Here is an 18,719-nt window from a genome sequence, read left to right on the forward strand (position 1 = left end):
ATACACACACTCACACACTCATACACACACCACACACACACACACACACACATTCCAACACACTCATACACACACACACACACACTCTCACACACCCCACACACACACACACACACTAATACACACACCACAGACACACCATACACACACACACACTGTGTCTGATTGGTCTCCTTGTGTCCAGTGTGTGGCCAGGCCCCTCTCAACACACGCAACACGCGCATCGTGGGCGGAGAGAACGCACCAGCGGGGGCGTGGCCATGGCAGGCCAGTCTGACAAGTAATGGAAGGCACTTCTGCGGAGGGTCCCTCATCAACAAGGACTGGGTTCTGACCGCCGCCCACTGCTTTTCCAGGTGAGAGTGTGAACGCACACACACACACACAAACACACACGCACACACACACACACACGCGCACATACACGCACACGCACGGGTACACACACGCACGCACACACACATACACACACACACACGCACGCACGCACAGACACACACACGGACACACACACACAAAGACACATACACACACACACACGCTCACACACAGACACACACACACACACACACACAGACACACACACACACACACAAACACACACACATGAATACATCAAAAGCTCTCGCACCCTGACACCTAGGGATGTAACGGTATGAAAATTTCATCTCACGGTTAGAGTGACCAAAATTATCACGGTTTTCGGTATTATCGCGGTATTTTTAAAAGTGTGTTCAATATGTTCAGAAAGCACTAATAGGCCTACATAAGCTGAAATAGTTTCAAAAAGTGTGACAGCATTTACTACATTACAAAATATAGGACTTGGAGTTTGCTATTTCTGTTATATGGATCCATTGAGTGAGACCAAAGTAAGTGTTCAAAATAAAACTTGACTAGGATACGGTATTCTCCTGATAACATGAGTGGAATGAATTTAATGTACACAAACATAAAAACACGCAGAGTGGCTACATGATACAGTGCATGTTTTGCGGTGAAGCCAAATCCGAATCACGGGCAAATCCATCAAGTAGATAACAGAATCAGTAGGATACCAGTTTTGTTTCATTGTACCAGGCCTACTGTATGTCAAAAGCAGGCTCGCATGAAGCTGGGAAGGATTAAACACAGGGTTTCCACACCGTGGTAATCAACCGTAATAATCATGATATTTGAAATGAAAACGGTAATTGTTATCGTCAACATTTTTATCACGGTTTACCATTATACCGGTAATCGTTATGTGGTGTCGAATTAAAATTAACTGATCCAAACTCAGAAGAATTGTGACAAAGCAACAGGATACTGCAGAAGGTGGAGCTTTAATCCAATACAGAGCATAGGTTCATGAAGCCAGCTACCAGCATTCTGTCTTTACACAGCTTATATACCCCTTTTTTAGTAGCATCACTTGTTTTTGTTAACTCAGACTAGAACAGAGCTTCAGTATTCATTACCTCATATGTGCTGAACAGATGCTAAGGCTGACCAGGCCTCTATGCCCTTATATGGGCATGCCTTTGGCTAAACTTCTCCCCTGCTGTTTTACCACATCACCCTCAGACCGTTTTCCCAATGTACAGAACATCTTTTAGTAAACTACAAAATATCCTATCATGAAACTTACATAAAATCCACAACAGTTACATCCCTACTGACACCTGTTCATGTATTGTTTAGTGATGACATTGGAAGTCGCTCTAAGTTTGGGCTGAAGCGTCATAAACGTAAACACAATATTTTAGATGTAGGTGTTTTACAGACACTTGAAAATGGCCATGCATTTTTGAGATGGTTAAAAATAGTGAATAGTGTTTATGTGTATGGTATGAGTTGTTTATGATCTGAGTTGTTTATGTTTATGATATGAGTTGTTTATGATCTGAGTTGTTTACTGGTGGACGCCTATTCCTCTGCAGCACCAGCACCTCTGGCCTGGTCATCTTCCTCGGACGGCAGACTCAGCAGGGCAGCAACGCCAACGAGGTCTCCAGTACCGTCACTCAGGTCATCAGACATCCCAAATACAACGAGTCAACCAGTGATAACGACATCGCCCTCCTCCAACTGTCCTCCTCCGTCAGCTTCACCAACTACATCCGCCCCGTCTGCCTGGCAGCGGCCAGCAGCACTTTCAACAGGGGCACGGACAGCTGGGTAACCGGCTGGGGCACGATTAGATCAGAAGGTGAGCACACACACACACACATACTCAACACACACACACACACACACACACACACACACACACACACACACACACTCAACACACACACACACTCAACACACACACAAACACACACACACACACACACACACACACACACACACACTCAACACACACACACTCAACACAGACCCACACACACACACACTTACACACACACACACACACACACACAACACCGACACACACTCACACACACACACTCAACACACACACAACACCGACACACACACACACACACACACACACACACACACACACACACACTCAACACAGACACTCATTTACACACACACACACACACACCCTCCACAGGGGCACTGACAGCTGGGTGACTGGCTGGGACACGATTGTATCAGGAGGTGAGCACACACACACACACACACACACACACACACACACACACACACACACACTCAACACACACACACACTCAACTGTGTTGAGTGTAGAAAAGCAAACAAGTGGCCCAGGTCCCGAAAACTATCAGCTCCAGTTCCTGCATTAAAAACAGCCCTTGTGACACACTGTTCATTACCACAATGGACACTTGCTTTAGCATCTCTATTCTTGTCAAATGCAACATATTTATAGTGTCTCTTTGGTGTAAGACACACTTTGATTGGTCGCTGTCTCCCCTAGTGCCCCTCCCCTCACCCCAGACGCTACAGGAAGTGGAGGTGCCCGTCGTGGGAAACAGGAAGTGCTTCTGCAAGTACAGCGTGCAGAACATCAGCATCACAGACAACATGATCTGTGCCGGGAGGGACGAGGGAGGCAAGGACTCCTGTCAGGTGATCATGTGACTATTTACCTGTGTCAGGTGATCATGTGACTGTTTACCTGTGTCAGGTGATCATATGACTGTTTACCTGTGTCAGGTGATCATGTGACTGTTTACCTGTGTCAGGTGATCATGTGACTATTTACACTATTTACCTGTGTCAGGTGATCATGTGAGAGTTTACCTGTATTAGGTGATCATGATCATGTGACTATTTACCTATATTAGGGGATCATGATCATGTGACTATGAGAGTTTACCTGTATCAGGAGAGCCTGTAACTATTTACCTGTGTCAGGTGATCATATGAGAGTTTACCTGTATTAGGTGATCATGATCATGTGACTATTTACCTGTATTAGGTGATCATATGAGAGTTTACCTGTATTAGGTGATCATGATCATGTGACTATTTACCTGTGCATAGGTGCCAACTCTCACGCATTGGCCGTGAGACACACGCATTTGATTAGTTTCACACACTCACACGCCACACCCCCGATTTCTCACGCTGAAGTGTCAACCCGGTCGGTCAGATGCCTGAAAAATGAGTTTAGCCTATCTATTAGGGGTTTGCACGGCGTGTCATCAGATCTGGACGTCGCCATATTGGAGATACTCGCTTCATTAGAAAGCATTAGGCACTGAAGTAAATCCCTAACATCGTCAAGGAAAATGGTTAATTTTTGCCATGTTTTAGGTTGTACCAATAGGTCAGACTGAGAAAAACATCTGGTGTAGGTATCGACTTCCAAAAGTTATTAAAAAACCAGGGTGAAAGGAGAATAATGCCAGAAGTTATCAGAGGAAGGGGGGCGCTTGTGGTTGAACTTGGTACTTCGTCTTCCTCACCCAACTCATATGGATCTGCGCTGCCAATAATCCGTCATTTCTCGAAATATCGCGCATTTTCTTGTGGTCCAAGTCCTGCCATATATGCCTTTGCATCTTACACGCATTTTGATGAGCTTTTCTGTTGTTTAGACACGGCTACAATCACGTAAGATATCCAAAGTGCATAATACTCCAATGTACTTCATTCACTGAGTATCGCCAATATGGCCGCGCGTGCTGGGTTGCCATGGTTACCGGCCAGAACGTGACGTCCGTGCAAACCCCTAATAGATCTACCTGCTGAGCCACGGTTATGCTTTCAGAGACGGTGAGAGGGTTCAAGAGCACCCCCTGTCTGTGGAATTTTATACATTTTCTCTCATTTGCGATGCTACTTCAGAAGCCGTCCCAGGCGCATTCCCCCCGCATTTCCCCGGCTTCAGGTATGCTGTGAGTATTTATTGAGTATTTTTCACGCTGAAGTGTCAACCTGGTAGGTCAAATACCTGGCAGATGAGGTTCAACTAAACTAAACCTATACATATGATATCACACATCAGGTGAACGTGCGGAATCTAAGCTATTATTAGCGCCAAGTTGCTGTGATATATGGTTCGCGAGAAAATTAACATTGAACCGGCGTGCAATTTAGGCTAATCATATTTGCATTTTGCACACAGTGCTCACCCATTACTCTCGGTTTAATATTTCACTAACCCTTCACACAACACGTGGCAAACTCAATATCACAATAAACAGCAAACCGTACCGAATACGAGAATATAAAACATGCCTTTGTGCAATTAGTGGTTCCTAAGTAATCCGGTTTTGAAATTGCAACACATTTCTACATAGCCTCATTGGGGCGAAATGTATTGTATGTATTGTATATGTATTCTAATGTAAACTATTTGTCAGTAGGCCTACATACATTTTTGTAAATTGCTCAGCCATAGATTATCCCACTATCATGGTTCTTATATTGTCAGGTTCCAGCCAATCCCATTACAGATAAATGAATATATTTATATTGGCATGCTTCCTAGTGACATTAATGCAAAAATATGAAGAAAATCAAATAACAAGACACAAATATTGATATAAAGCCTGACATAAGCCATATGCAAACATTCACATCATGCAGATATGGGTACATCCTGAAAAAGGAATAGCATGTAGGCTATAGGCTATGGCCATTACCATTACCATATGTTCGCATACAAGGCATTTCAGGCCACAGATATAACCTAGGGGACACAATGAAAATAAATTAAAACTCCCCTGTGTGTTAATGTCAACACTTATTTCTTTGCATTGATGTGCGACTATAGAGTTGATGAACTCCAGTGATATGCAAATTCCTTGCTGCAGACATTGCAGAGGACTTTATTTTCAACACTTTATTTTTTATCAACACCATCAGGCCGTTTTTTAAAAGTAAATGTTCCAATCAATGATCCAGGCAGCATGTTTTCTTCTCTCTCTTTCATTTTACAGTCTAATTTTTACTGACTTGAACGGCTCGGGGTCAAAGGTCATATGGAATCGATTAATCTGCACTAATTTTTTTAATCAGTTATTTTTTCTCAAATTAATGAATCGAAATGAATCAGTTATTTTGACAGCCCTACTTTATTTTGTTATATAAAAGTATCTAAATAACCTGTTAAAATGTACCAGAATTCAGGAATGTACCAGAATTCAGGAATTGCATCTAGTCCAAAAAAAATTTTCTGGAGGAGGACCCCCATACCCCCCCTCTGAACTGTCCCACCCACTTTCACAATGCCTCCGACGCCCATGGTCCTAGTAGTAGGCTAGATCCCTTTGATACCAATGTTCATTTAACTCTGGGACCCTGGTCCCAGGGATGGATTACTGCACAGGCCTTCCGGGCCCAGACCCAGGGGACCAAGGTGTCAGGGGGCCCTGCAGCCAAAGCCTTTGCATGGAATCATTGCCTCAATATCAACACATCAGGATGTAGGCTATGAATCTGATTGAATTTAGTATTGGCCATCCCCAAAATGCTAGCCTGACGAGCCAGACCCACATTAAAATGTAGGGTCTGGGCACTCACCGTTCGCAGTGCTCAGTCCGAGGGGTGGGATAATCGGTTGTCTTTCAAATTCCTTCTGCACGCAATAGGACAGCACTGAGTCCCATGCGTTTTCCCACCAGCGGAGCTAGTTGGCTAGTTCAAACTTTTGCCATCTCAAAACAAGCTTAACTCGTGTCACACTGTTGGCCAACAGCAATATCCATCTTCTTTGTTTTCAAGTAGCAGGGAATTCAAGCCAAACCGTTGCAACTCTGCCATCAATCATTATGTTAAGCCCGCCTAACGACTCTATAGACGATTTGATTGACCTGATAGAAGTTTAATTTTTCGAGCTCACAAGCCAACGGAGAGTTGCTAGACTAGCCCTGGAAGCAAATGTAATTTTCTGCCGCTAGGGTGTGTCTAGATTTCTAAGCTACCAAAATGCACCAGAATACAGGAAATCACATCAAACAAATGAAAAAAATTCTGGGGGAGGACCCCTAAACCACCCTTCCACATATGCGACAATTAGTGGAGAGCCCTTAATACATGTGGGCCCAGGGGCCCGAAAGTTCATAATCCATCCATGCCTGGTCCCTACACCTGAGAACCACTGATGTTTTTTTTACTGTACGGTATAATGCTGAATGAGCCAAACAAACATTTCCGCAGCAAAATTTTGGTTGGCCCCACCAAATCTCACTCCAAGGTTTTTTGAAAAGTTGGCAGCCCTGATCATGTGACTATTTACCTGTGTCAGGTGATCATGTGACTATTTACCTGTATTAGTTGATCATGTGACTGTTTATCTGTATTAGGAGATGTGAGAGTTTAAGGGCTTTCCAAAACCAGTCTCTACCCGCTCCTTATGGAGTGCGCTGGAGACTAAATGGAGTTCCCTTTATTAGAATGTAGGTAGGGTGTTAGAACATAGGGTGTTAGAACATAGGGTGTTAGAACATAGGGTATTAGAACGTAGGGTATTAGAACGTAGACGGCATGCACTCTCCCTAGCAGAACAGGTTGTGACAGAACCATGGATTTGACATATTCATGTAGAACTAATATTTCTATGAAGCATTCTCCATGACGTGTGGCATTAATTGACACACACCCTCAACAAGTCACCATCGGTGTTCACTTGGACTTGGAGGGTTTATGACACGCTACCACTTTACAGTAATTGCTTTCGGATGACCCTTACTATCTACACGTGCAAGCAGAGGGCAAGTGGGTAGGAAAGGGCTCACCTGTGTCAGGTGATCATGTGAGAGTTTACCTGTGTCAGGTGATCATGTGAGAGTTTACCTGTGTCAGGTGATCATGTGAGAGTTTACCTGTGTCAGGTGATCATGTGACTATTTACGTACCTGTATCAGGTTAGTTTACCTGTGTCAGGTGAGCCCGTAACTATTTAGCTGTGTCAGATGATCATGTGAGAGTTTGTCTGTGTCAGATGATCATGTGAGAGTTTACCTGTGTCAGGTGATCATGTGAGAGTTTGTCAGGTGATCATGTGAGAGTTTACCTGTGTCAAATGATCATGTGAGAGTTTACCTGTGTCAGAGGATCATGTGAGAGTTTACCTGTGTCAGGTGATCATGCGAGAGTTTACCTGTGTCAGAGGATCATGTGACTATTTACGTACTGTATCAGGTTAGTTGACCTGTGTCAGGTGAGCCAGTAACTATTTAGCTGTGTCAGATGATAATGTGAGAGTTTCTCTGTGTTAAGTGAGCCCTTAAATACTACTACTGAATACTGAATGTAAATGGGATAGTTCTTTTATTTTTTTAATGAATTTACACAACACTCTAAACATCTGCTTTTTTGTGGAGTGCTGTGTGTCGGTTGATGAGGAAAAATCCATTTTCAGATGATGATGTCTGTGAGTTTACCTGTGTCAGGTGAGCCTGTAACTGGGTTTTTGGCATTATGGGATGGTAACACTAGTCCGTTCTGACCCGTTTCCCAGGGAGACTCTGGTGGTCCGATGGTGAGTAAGCAGAATAACAGGTGGGTCCAGTCCGGCGTCGTGAGCTTCGGTATCGACTGTGCTCTGGCAGAATTCCCGGGGGTGTACGCACGCGTCTCCCAGTACGAGAGCTGGATCAAGACTCAGATCACCAGTAACCAGCCGGGCTTCGTCACGTTCACCTCCAGTGGGACTGACTCAGACCTTACTACCACCTGTGCTGGTCTGCCTGCCATCACCACCACCACCATTGCAACCACCACAGTGGCCCGTAAGTAACACCACCACCCCAACACACCACCACCCCAACACATAACAACCCCAACACACCAACACCCCAACACATAACAACCCCAACACACCACCACCCCAACACACCACCACACCATCACCCCATCACACCACCACCCTAACACATAAAAATCTACACACCATCACCCCAACACCCCACCACCCTAACACATAACAACCCCAACACACCAACACCCCAACCATACCTGTCAACATTTAGCTTTCCAAAAACGGGAGATTTTTTTTTTTTGGGGGGGGGTCAGTGTTTATACCGGATCTGTGTTTGCATATTTAATACGTTTCATACACGTGTTTTAACTTAATTTTAACTTAATTTCGGTCGTTGCTTTTACCTTACCATTACCTTACGCATGCCAGTATCCACCAGCTGCCTGCCTGCAGCCTACTTCCAAAACTCCAAAGCTGCTTGCTGTCAGATTTGGTTCCGAGGGAACAAGTTCAGTGTATCAACAACACTCAATAACAGTTTGTGTGATGTTTTAATCAATTAAATTCCCAACAATTTCACAACAGCTAGTTCTGGAGTAGGCCATTCATCTAACCCGCTTGCTTACGACGAGACTCAGGTTGCGCAGTTGGCACCCGCTTCCTTATTTGGGTTTTGGGTTGCCATATTTTAGCCTATGACAAAACGGTTGAAATTGAAACTAAGTGATCGTGTATGTGTAGGGTGTATTTCATACACAATCTGGCAACCTCAATGCATCAATGATTTTAAAATGAAGTTTGATGGCCATGCAAATTACGGGAGTTTTCCGGGAGAAATAACAAAACGGGAGGGTGCTGGGAGATGACCTTGAAATACGGGAGAAACCCGGGAAAAACAGGAGTGTTGACAGGTATGACCCCAACACACCAACACACCATCACCCCAACACATAACAACCCCAACACACCACCACCCCAACACACCATCATCCCAACACATAACAACCCCAACACACCATCACCCCAACACATAACAACCCCAACATATAACAACCCTAACACATAACAACCCCAACACACCATCACCCCAACACACCATCACCCCAACACACCAACACACCATCACCCCAACACACCACCACCCTTACACATAACAACCCCAACACACCACCACCCCAACACACCATCACCCCAACACATAACAACCCCAACACACCACCACCCCAACACACCATCACCCCAACACATAACAACCCCAACACACCATCACCCCAACACATAACAACCCCAACATATAACAACCCTAACACATAACAACCCCAACACACCATCACCCCAACACACCATCACACCAACACACCACCACCCTTACACATAACAACCCCAACACACCACCACCCCAACACACCATCACCCCAACACATAACAACCCCAACACACCATCACCCCAACACATAACAACCCCAACACACCACCACCCCAACACACCACCACCCTAACACATAACAACCCCAACACACTAACACATCACCACCCCAACACACCATCACCCCAACACACCACCACTCCAACACATAACAACCCCAACACCCCATCACCCTGTACGTGGGGTCTGAGATATCTGGTCAGATATTGTAGTGGGAGGATGGTCTGCTGCCTCAGTATAACTAATGTTAATGATGCTTCTCCTTTCCTCCCTTCTCTCTCCCTTTCTCTTCGTCTCTTTCTCTCTATCTCCCTTTCCTTTTCTCTCTCTCATCCTCATCTTTCCTCTTTTCATTTTCTGTGTGTGTATGTGTGTGTGTGTGTGTGTTTCTGCTGTGTGTGTGTGTGTGTGTGTGTGTGTGTGTGTGTGTGTGTGTGTGTGTGTGTCCCATCTGTGTGTTTGATTATACCTGCCCCCCTAGCGGTGGTATGTGGACGGGCGGCTCTGAACTCGCGTCTGATTGGTGGATCGGACGTGGTGGCGGGGGTGTGGCCCTGGATGGCCAGTCTGCACAGTAAGGAACGCGGTGCCCACGTGTGCGGAGGAACTCTGGTCAGTGAGGACCTCGTCCTCACATCAGCCAACTGCTTCTCTAGGTAGGAGTACACACACACACACTTACACTATAGACATATACGCACACACACACATATACACACACACAAACAAACCCACAAACACACTTAGTCCCAAACACCCACATATTCTTGAGGAAAAATTGGAGTTACGTGGAAGCCATTAGGGTCAGAACTCCCATAAACAGGGGTCTGAACTCCCTTAGGAATCAGAACTCTCATAAGGAATCAGAACTCCCATAAACAGGAGTCTGAACTCCCTTAAAGGAGCGATTTGTAGGATTGTTACCGAACGTTCTGTAGGCCAAAATCAAAACACTGGTGAACGTTCTCAAGACTACCAGACGCAAGCCTCTTCTGGGTTGCCAGATGTAATGAAGACTTAGCTAATAACGTTAGTTGACCTGCAGCTGCTTTAACGTTTCTCCAACTATGACCCAGCTACACATTACGGAAACAGTGAAAACAAAAAATACCTCTCTAACCAACGTAACATATTTAGCTGAAGTTAGCGATGCAGATGAAGTTTAGCCTAGGCTACCTGTCGTGGAGAAATATGGCCAGCTCTGCGTCAGACTTGATATTTTTCATTTGACGAAGACGTCGCAATTTTGGAAATTTGGCTGGCTCTCGTAGGCTAGGCCTACTCGTTCATGACTACAACTGACAGCTGTTGACAGTTGGGTTTCGCTGGCAACCCAAATAGGAGAACACGCCAGCCCATTATTAATACGCTATTCTAGAATTAAATCGTTCAAAACATAAACAAAAATAACGAACATAAAAAGAGATTCCACCCTGTAACTAATTTTTTCACAGATTTTACAGGGTTTTACGGGTTACAGTAATGTTGTCAAATAAGCCATTACTTCAATTCATCGTGTTTCTTTACTCTCTGACGACATATGGTGATAATTTTTGAAATGGTTACAATTTATTTTCCATTATTTCCTACATACTGGTCCTTATAAGGAATCTGAACTCTTATAAGGAATCAGAACTCCCATAAACAGGGGTCTACACCATTGCTGCTTAAGTTACACGATAGTTAGTAGCTACTAAATCAAAATATTGTTGCATAGACAATTTTACCCCTTTATGTCTGACACCGTTAGTGTTAATGTTGCTGAAACCCCTTTACTGTATGTCTGACACCGTTAGTGTTAGTGTTGCTGAAACCCCTTTACTGTATGTCTGACATCGTTAGTGTCAGTGTTGCTGAAACCCCTTTATCTCTGACACCGTTAGTGTTAGTGTTGCTGAAACCTCTTTATGTCTTACCTCCTCTGTTTTTACTTTGCTGTATGGAATAAAATCACATTTTATTTTTATAACAGTATAATAATGGTCTTTGTGTTTTGGAAATATTTCAGCCACCGCTATAGGCCTACCGCAGTAGTAGATTGTTGTTAGATACTGTAACGGTAACATTAACTCTATATTGCTAATATGGCTAAAGAAATATGTGAGAACAAATCAACAGTAATGACAGCTAAGCTTTGCACTCCATTGGGAGGTAGATGTTTGATATTTGAACTTACGAATATTTAAACTTACGAATATTTTAACTTACGAATATTTGAACTGGCTGCTGAACTCCCATAAAATCTGAACTGAATCTGAACTTCGCTAAGGAGGAATTTGAACTGATGAGTCAGAGTTAAAGTAATATTGATGAATCTAATCTAATCTGAAATAATATGTATGTGATTATGATTGAATCTAATCTAATCTCAAATAATATTTATGTGATTATGACTGTGACACAGTGTAGTATGATTAAATTTGTCTTTAACTCCTCCCCCAGTTCTCCTTCAGCATCCAATTGGACGGTGTTTCTGGGCCGCCAGAGACAGAACGGCTCCAACCCCAATGAGGTGTCAGTGGGCGTGGCCAACATCACTCTGAGCACCCTATCAGGCGATAACGTAGCCATGCTGCAGTTAACCAGGAAGCCCACCCTCTCCAACTTCATCCAGCCAATCTGTGTGGAGCAGGGCGGGGCCACTATCGCCACGGGAACCACCTGCTGGGTTGCAGGCTGGGGCAACACCACAGGTTAGTGTGTGTGTGTGTGTGTGTGTGTGTGTGTGTAAGAGAGAGAGAGAGAGAGAGTGTGTGTGTGTGTGTGTGTGTGTGTGAGAGAGAACAAGAGTATGTGTGTGAGTGTCTGTGTGTGAGAGAGAGTGTGTGTGGTGTGTGTGTGAGAGAGAACAAGAGTACGTGTGTGTGTGTGAGAGAGTGTGTGTGTGTGTCAGTGTGAGTGTGTGTGAGAGAACAAGAGTGTGTGTGTGTGTGTGACTGAATGTGTTGAGAAGTCAAAGTCGAGACAATTGGACAATGTATGCATTTATCTCTACCTCTCTTTGACTTTACCATATATCTCTCCATCCTCTCTCTCTTCCTCATCCCTCTCTCTCTCTCTCTCCCTCTCTCTCTTCCTCATCCCTCTCTCTTTCTCTCCCTCTCTCTCTTCCTCATCCCTCTTTCTTTCTCTCCCTCTCTCTCTTCCTCATCCCTCTCTCTCTCTCTCTCCCCCTTTGCAGGTGAGCAGCCTCTTAAGGAAGTGCAGACATCAGTGGTTGCCTGTGGCAACGCATCCTCCTCTGCTGATGACATCTGCACCAACACTGTTCAGATAGAACAGGTGAGGAAACAAATAGCTAACACCTCTCTTCCTCTCACTCTTTCTTTCTCTCACTCTCTCTCGCTCTATTTCTCTCTCTCCCTCTCAACAATCTTCAGATAGAACAGGTAAAGAGATGCTTCTCTTCCTTCCTCTCTTTCTCTCTGTCTATCTCTCTCTTCCACTCTAGACTCCATCTCTCGTCCTCATCCCTGTGTGTGTGAGTGCACTGGATTTAGTCTTTATTCGGTAACAATGCTAACCCTAACCCTTGACAGTATCGACATAAGAGTGACATGACACTGTAATGACACTGAGTGACATAACCCCTACAGTGGGCATCGCTTTCAAATGGCCACTTCAGTCGCGCATTACGCGGCGTGAAGCTGCATGAAGCTTTAGTACCACTTTCAGCCACTGTGCGTCGCTCTGCCACTGTACATCGCTCTGCCTGCCGCCCCTTCTGAAAAAGCTCGATTTACCTCGATTTAGGCTACTTGGGTATGGCTTAAGGCTTGACTACACGGTGGTAACGGAAAACGAAATTTGCTGTCTACATTATTGTCAGTGTTGGGTTAACGCAACTACGCAAATCAAAACAGTGCGTGATAATTGAGCCAGTAGAGAAATAACTGGCTTAATAATAGACTTCTGCGACGTTTTTAACAGGCTACGCTATAGAGGCTTAGACAACTATGACCCACGTTTTGGTTTCGTAAATTAATTTGCCCTACTTCTTGACTGCAATGTAGTCAATTGACTGCTTGACATGTCATTTTTTTTTCTGTACAATAAACAAATACATCTGCTTTATGCCGCAGAATTACATATTTGGAACTTACATAGTCTAATGCATCGTTACACTACGTTAGTGTTTCCCAAAACCATAGTAGCAACGAACGTTCGCAACCACTATCGTAAAGTTGTGTAGTTACAACTACACCTCTCGACCTGTGGTAAAATGCTAGTAGAAACATAGTTCCAGGGATCTTCATGTCAAAGACATCACTGACGCCAGTTATTTGTTTGCAAATTAATCATTATAAATATATTTAGGTTTCTAATTGATATTTACACTTCTAACCACCATACATCCATATTTTAAATTGCCCAAGGCAGAAAATACATAAATTAAAAGTCAATTTGCAGCCATGTGCACGTAAGTAAAAGTCACACACCTGCAGATAATAATAAGGTGGTGCGCACTTTTTGACGAGTCAGCTGAGAATATGTAGCCTTTGATTTTCATGGGGGCAACGGCGGCTGTCATCTGCCGGCCTGAACGCAATGCGCCACAGAAGTATGTGCAGGTGCCCGTTCACGTGCTACTAAACGTCATTAACCACCTTAGTCCAGACTACTGAAGTTTGGAAACTATCATGGTCCAAACTTACAGTACTATGTAAGTACGACAGTTTTGGGAAACAGTCGTAACTTACATGTTAGTTAGTTGAACGATACATCCTGTTAGTAAAAAGCTAACCTCCGTAGTTGTACGGGAAACGCACCCCAGATCAGCTTGTAGGCCATTAGCAATCTGTTTATTTTATTTTATGAAGCCTACACAGTAAATCACATGCCACATTTTCACTTTCAATAGACAGATGCAATAGCCATTGGTCAAGTATTGAGTATAAAGCCATTAAGATAGTATGAAGTACTTTTTGTATAGGGTACTATCATAAAAATTCGTTAAAACGAATAGCATTTTGCAACTTGACAAAACACTGGATTAAATATCGTAGGCACAGGAGAAAACTTGTACAACCATTGGCCCGTGGGGAGATCACATGCCAGTTGCCTCTCCCTTCAATGCTATGACTCGTTCGGCTGTGAGCTTGTTTCGCCAAAAAAAAACTATTGCAGATATCAATGCGTCTTTGTTCATGGGTTTGGCCTCACAGCAGAGGCTTAGACAACTATGACCCATGTTTTGGTTTCGTAATTTGCCCTACAGGTTATGACAGGTTATTTTTATTTTTCTGTACAATAAACAAATACATCTGCTTTATGCCGCAGAATTACGCACTTGGCCAGCCTATAGAACGGGCACATTTTGGAGAGAATAGAGAATGTACGCACGCAAGAATCTGTAGGCTATTTGTGGCTGGTTACCAGCAAACAATGTTTAATGCATTAACTCAAGACGTCAAACATTTTCTAAACAATACAAACAGAAAGGATGCAGCAGGCAGCAAATGTAGAAGAGTCATTTCCAGTGGAAGAACAAAATGCTGAATGAAGCCCAAAGATATGAAGGCATATCTGGCAAGTTGTTATTTTTTGAAGACGTAAATGGTTGGGCTATAGGCCTAGTTTGCAAGAAGGAGACATAAAGCGTGAGCATGCCACACTATCCACAGCTGTGGTGGGGGAGGGGGTAGGAGGATTACTGTTAGCGCAGGATTTATATAAAATTCTTCAACAGAAGGCCTGCCGCGAATGCAGGCTTGCCCAAAAAAAGGCCTGTGGTTTGCGCAGCCTACAGTAAGTAGGTCTTAGTGAGTTAGGAGTCCTCTAGACTTCTTTTCAGCTGTCTCAGAGGTGGGAAGTTGCGTTCGTTGGGGGCAGGGCCGGATTAACAATTCATAGACCCTTGGGAACAAATGTCTGATGGCCCCCCCCCTGCCCCCCAGCCAACGTGAATCGGGCGGTCAGTTAATAGGCCTATCGTGAAGATTTGTATTGCCATTTAAGGCACGAGCGCATCTGTGAGGCCAAGCCTCACCAAGTAGCCCGTTTGTTTACAGCTAACATTACATTTAATTAAACTGCTTATAGGCTATGCCGAAATAGTTTCAACATTTTGAATATCAGTGTCGGGTGAATTAGGAAATGCCTTATGGCTGAAAGCTGCTTGGGATCCCCCCTGTCAAGCAATAACCATACAAAAAGTTAAAAACAAATAATATAGCCTAGATATTCCAATATATTCGAATACATGTGTTTATTTTAGAGGGGATATTTGAACGTCATTTTTGAGCAATTTTGACAGCCCTAGTCCACTGTAGGCTACGCCAATCGTCTATTAACACCTTCCACCTAACCCCGGTGAGTGGGGGTCACTATAATGCGTGTGAAATAGCACCATTGAGTAGCCTATGCGAAATAGCCTTAAAATCGTTCCGGTGTTGTGTGCCTTCTGGTTTCTCCACCTACTGGTTTCCTTGCGCGTGCATGTGCTGCAGCAGTTGTCAGACATTCACAAACAAGTTGTTTTAGGCAGTTTGAAGTCGCTTTTCATACGCCATGAGCGCTCAGCTACATTACAGCCACTCAGACAAAAGACATGTACAAAATATATGTTTTGAAAACTAGCATTAAACTGGATTCGATCCCGCAAAAGCAACACACGCGTGACTCTCTCCATCCTGATTCCCTACTCTTTGAGCCAACTAATATGTTACACGAATCAATTAATTATTGTAGGCTACCATTAATTAATAACGTAGGCAACACCCAGGTAACATGTTGTCCAGGCTATCTGAAACAAGAGGTTGCCTCTCATCTACAACAACTGGTTACCTTGGGCTGCTACAGTCGTCAGTGCACTGTGCACAGTAGGCCTATGCTACTCTTTGTGGTTGATCAACTAAAAATAAAAGATGTATTTGGTGATGACGTTATTGTAGGCAGGGTCGGACTGGGAACAAAATTCGGCCCTGGCAATTTTCTCCTGGACCGGCCCACCACTGGACCGACGACCCCCCCCCCCTCCCTGATAAATAACAAACACACAGTATTATGCTGTAGCAACACTTCATAAACTGAACCCAAACATTTAGATTTGGACCTATAGCCTAATCACAATAACAGAGGTTTTTTAAAGTTATTTGAAATGGAGAGGGACAGGATTCAGGGATAGGCTACTAAAGACAGGCTCATATTCTTTCTGTCTCTCACGTCATGTTACCCCATGCATTAAACCACATGTCACTGCTTGACTAAATGAAAAATATAGGCTACTGAACATGGACATCGTCATAGTTGACAGAAATTACGTTTTGTGCCACATGTTGTAGAAACACAAACAGCCTTTATTTGGTGCAAATCTTCTCCTTTACTTTGGTTATAGTCCGCGATTCACAGTAACTGTAGGCTATCACCACAAGTGTAGGCTATACTAAGCATTTTTGACCTAGTTTGTGTGCCGTCATCACATTTTGCAAAATTAGGCTACCTTCGTTACTAACCTACCAGTTGATAGCCTAATTTTTACCTGCATCGACTCGCGATTGATTGTGCATCTAATGTAACACTCGGGGGAGAGACCACTTTCCAAGTTTCACTTTCACTGTCGTTGTGAGCTAAAAGGCTAGGCCTAATATGGGAAATACTTTGAAGTTCCTTTTGAGTAGGATCAGCTCCAAAAATGAATGGGTTTTCTTTAACCTGTGCTACACTTTTCCACCAAGTTGTGCGAAAATTGTTGGCTACCCGTAGTTTTTTTTTATGTTGACAGAACCGCACTACAGTAGCTTATGGTGCAGTAAATGGAAGCTCTTGGTAGCGTGCGCAACTAACGTCTATAAAAACAATATATTTATGGAATAAAACTAGACCTCTGATTGCTGTTTACGGTTAAACTGCGATAATGTGAACACCAGCCAGCGGAGGGCACTTATACAGCCTAGGCTAACATGCACTCGAACTAGCGGCTGCTTGGACAAATCCACTTGAAGGGTGGGGCAGGGGGGTGCGATCGTAACACACACTGAACCTGTCATGAAGAGGCCAAAATGATTGACCTGTCACCCCCCAAGCCAAATGGATGCAACTGCATTTATAGGCTAGGCCTAGGCCTACATGACGGGCCGCAAATAGGCTAAATAACTTTTTTTTTTAAATCCCGGAGCTCACCGGCCCACATGTGGACCGGCCCACCGGGCATTTGCCGGGTTGTACAGATTACCAGTCCGAGCCTGATTGTAGGCCTAGTCAGGGTGCGATTTGTAGGGGGGAATGGTGGACATGGAGGACAACTGCACGGAGAGTAGAACGTAGGCCTATTGTCCGAAGGAACTTACATTAAATGAGGAGATATTTGCTGAATGTCACAAAAAGTGTTACAGAAATTGCTTGGCATCGCTTATTCAATGGCTCTACCGAAACACCTGTAGTTTGCGGAGGACGAACGAGAAAGCACTCGTTTGATAAATCAGCCAGTAGGCTAGGCCTAGTAGACAAATAACTTTTAGAAATAATCTGTACTGCAAAAACGAATGTTGGTGGGTATTTAAACTATCTAGCGGGTGTTTTAACAGCTGCAAGAAATAGAAGCTTCATGGTCTTTATGTTCTGGTTCGTAAATTATTTTCATAAAACTTCAAATTGCCCTATAACTTTACTCTCCAAACTCTTCACTGCACTGTAGACAATTAACTGACAGTATGATAGGCTATTTATTTTCTGTAGGCTACAATAAACACATTTATTTTTTCAACTTTTGCAATATTACGCACTTGGCTACTGAACGCAAATCAGCAGGAGAGAGAATGCACGTAGCCTACGCAGCGTGTAGCGCAATGTGTAGGCTATTTGGTTACCAACTAACACTGTTAGCCAATTCACTAACTTAAGACTTCAGTGCCATCATATACAACATTTTTTTACGCAACAAATACAGAAAGGATGGAGGCAGCAAAAGTAGAGAAGTCATTTCAGATGGGGCAAGAACAAGGTGAATTTGTATGCTTGTCAAAACGTAGTCCTACCCTGCATTAGAGGAGCTGATCATCATACCAAGCACACTCGCTGTTTAAAGTCATAGACCACGGTAAACTAAAACTAAAATGTTACAAAGGTGGCAAAAATAATATAGGGTATTATTAGCCATGACATTACTAGGCTATGAATCGTTCGTTCATTTTTCTTTTTTTTTTTGGGGTGGTGGTGGGGGGGGGGGTTACAAACTTATTCAAAATC

The 18,719-nt window shown here is 43.8% G+C and overlaps 1 protein-coding gene across 1 annotated transcript in view; it reads left to right on the plus strand.

The window, feature by feature from the left end:
* Nucleotides 1–18,719, plus strand: part of LOC121699546 (transmembrane protease serine 9-like) — a 77,765-nt gene that overhangs the window by 33,871 nt on the left and 25,175 nt on the right. The window contains exons 11-14 of the mRNA XM_042081773.1: nt 8,099–8,138; nt 10,015–10,189; nt 11,976–12,226; nt 12,715–12,815. Of these exons, the coding sequence (XP_041937707.1) occupies nt 8,099–8,138; nt 10,015–10,189; nt 11,976–12,226; nt 12,715–12,815 (567 nt within the window). The remainder of the gene's footprint in view (nt 1–8,098; nt 8,139–10,014; nt 10,190–11,975; nt 12,227–12,714; nt 12,816–18,719) is intronic.

This window comes from Alosa sapidissima, chromosome 24, assembly GCF_018492685.1.
Source record: "Alosa sapidissima isolate fAloSap1 chromosome 24, fAloSap1.pri, whole genome shotgun sequence".
Classification (NCBI taxonomy): domain Eukaryota; kingdom Metazoa; phylum Chordata; class Actinopteri; order Clupeiformes; family Clupeidae; genus Alosa; species Alosa sapidissima.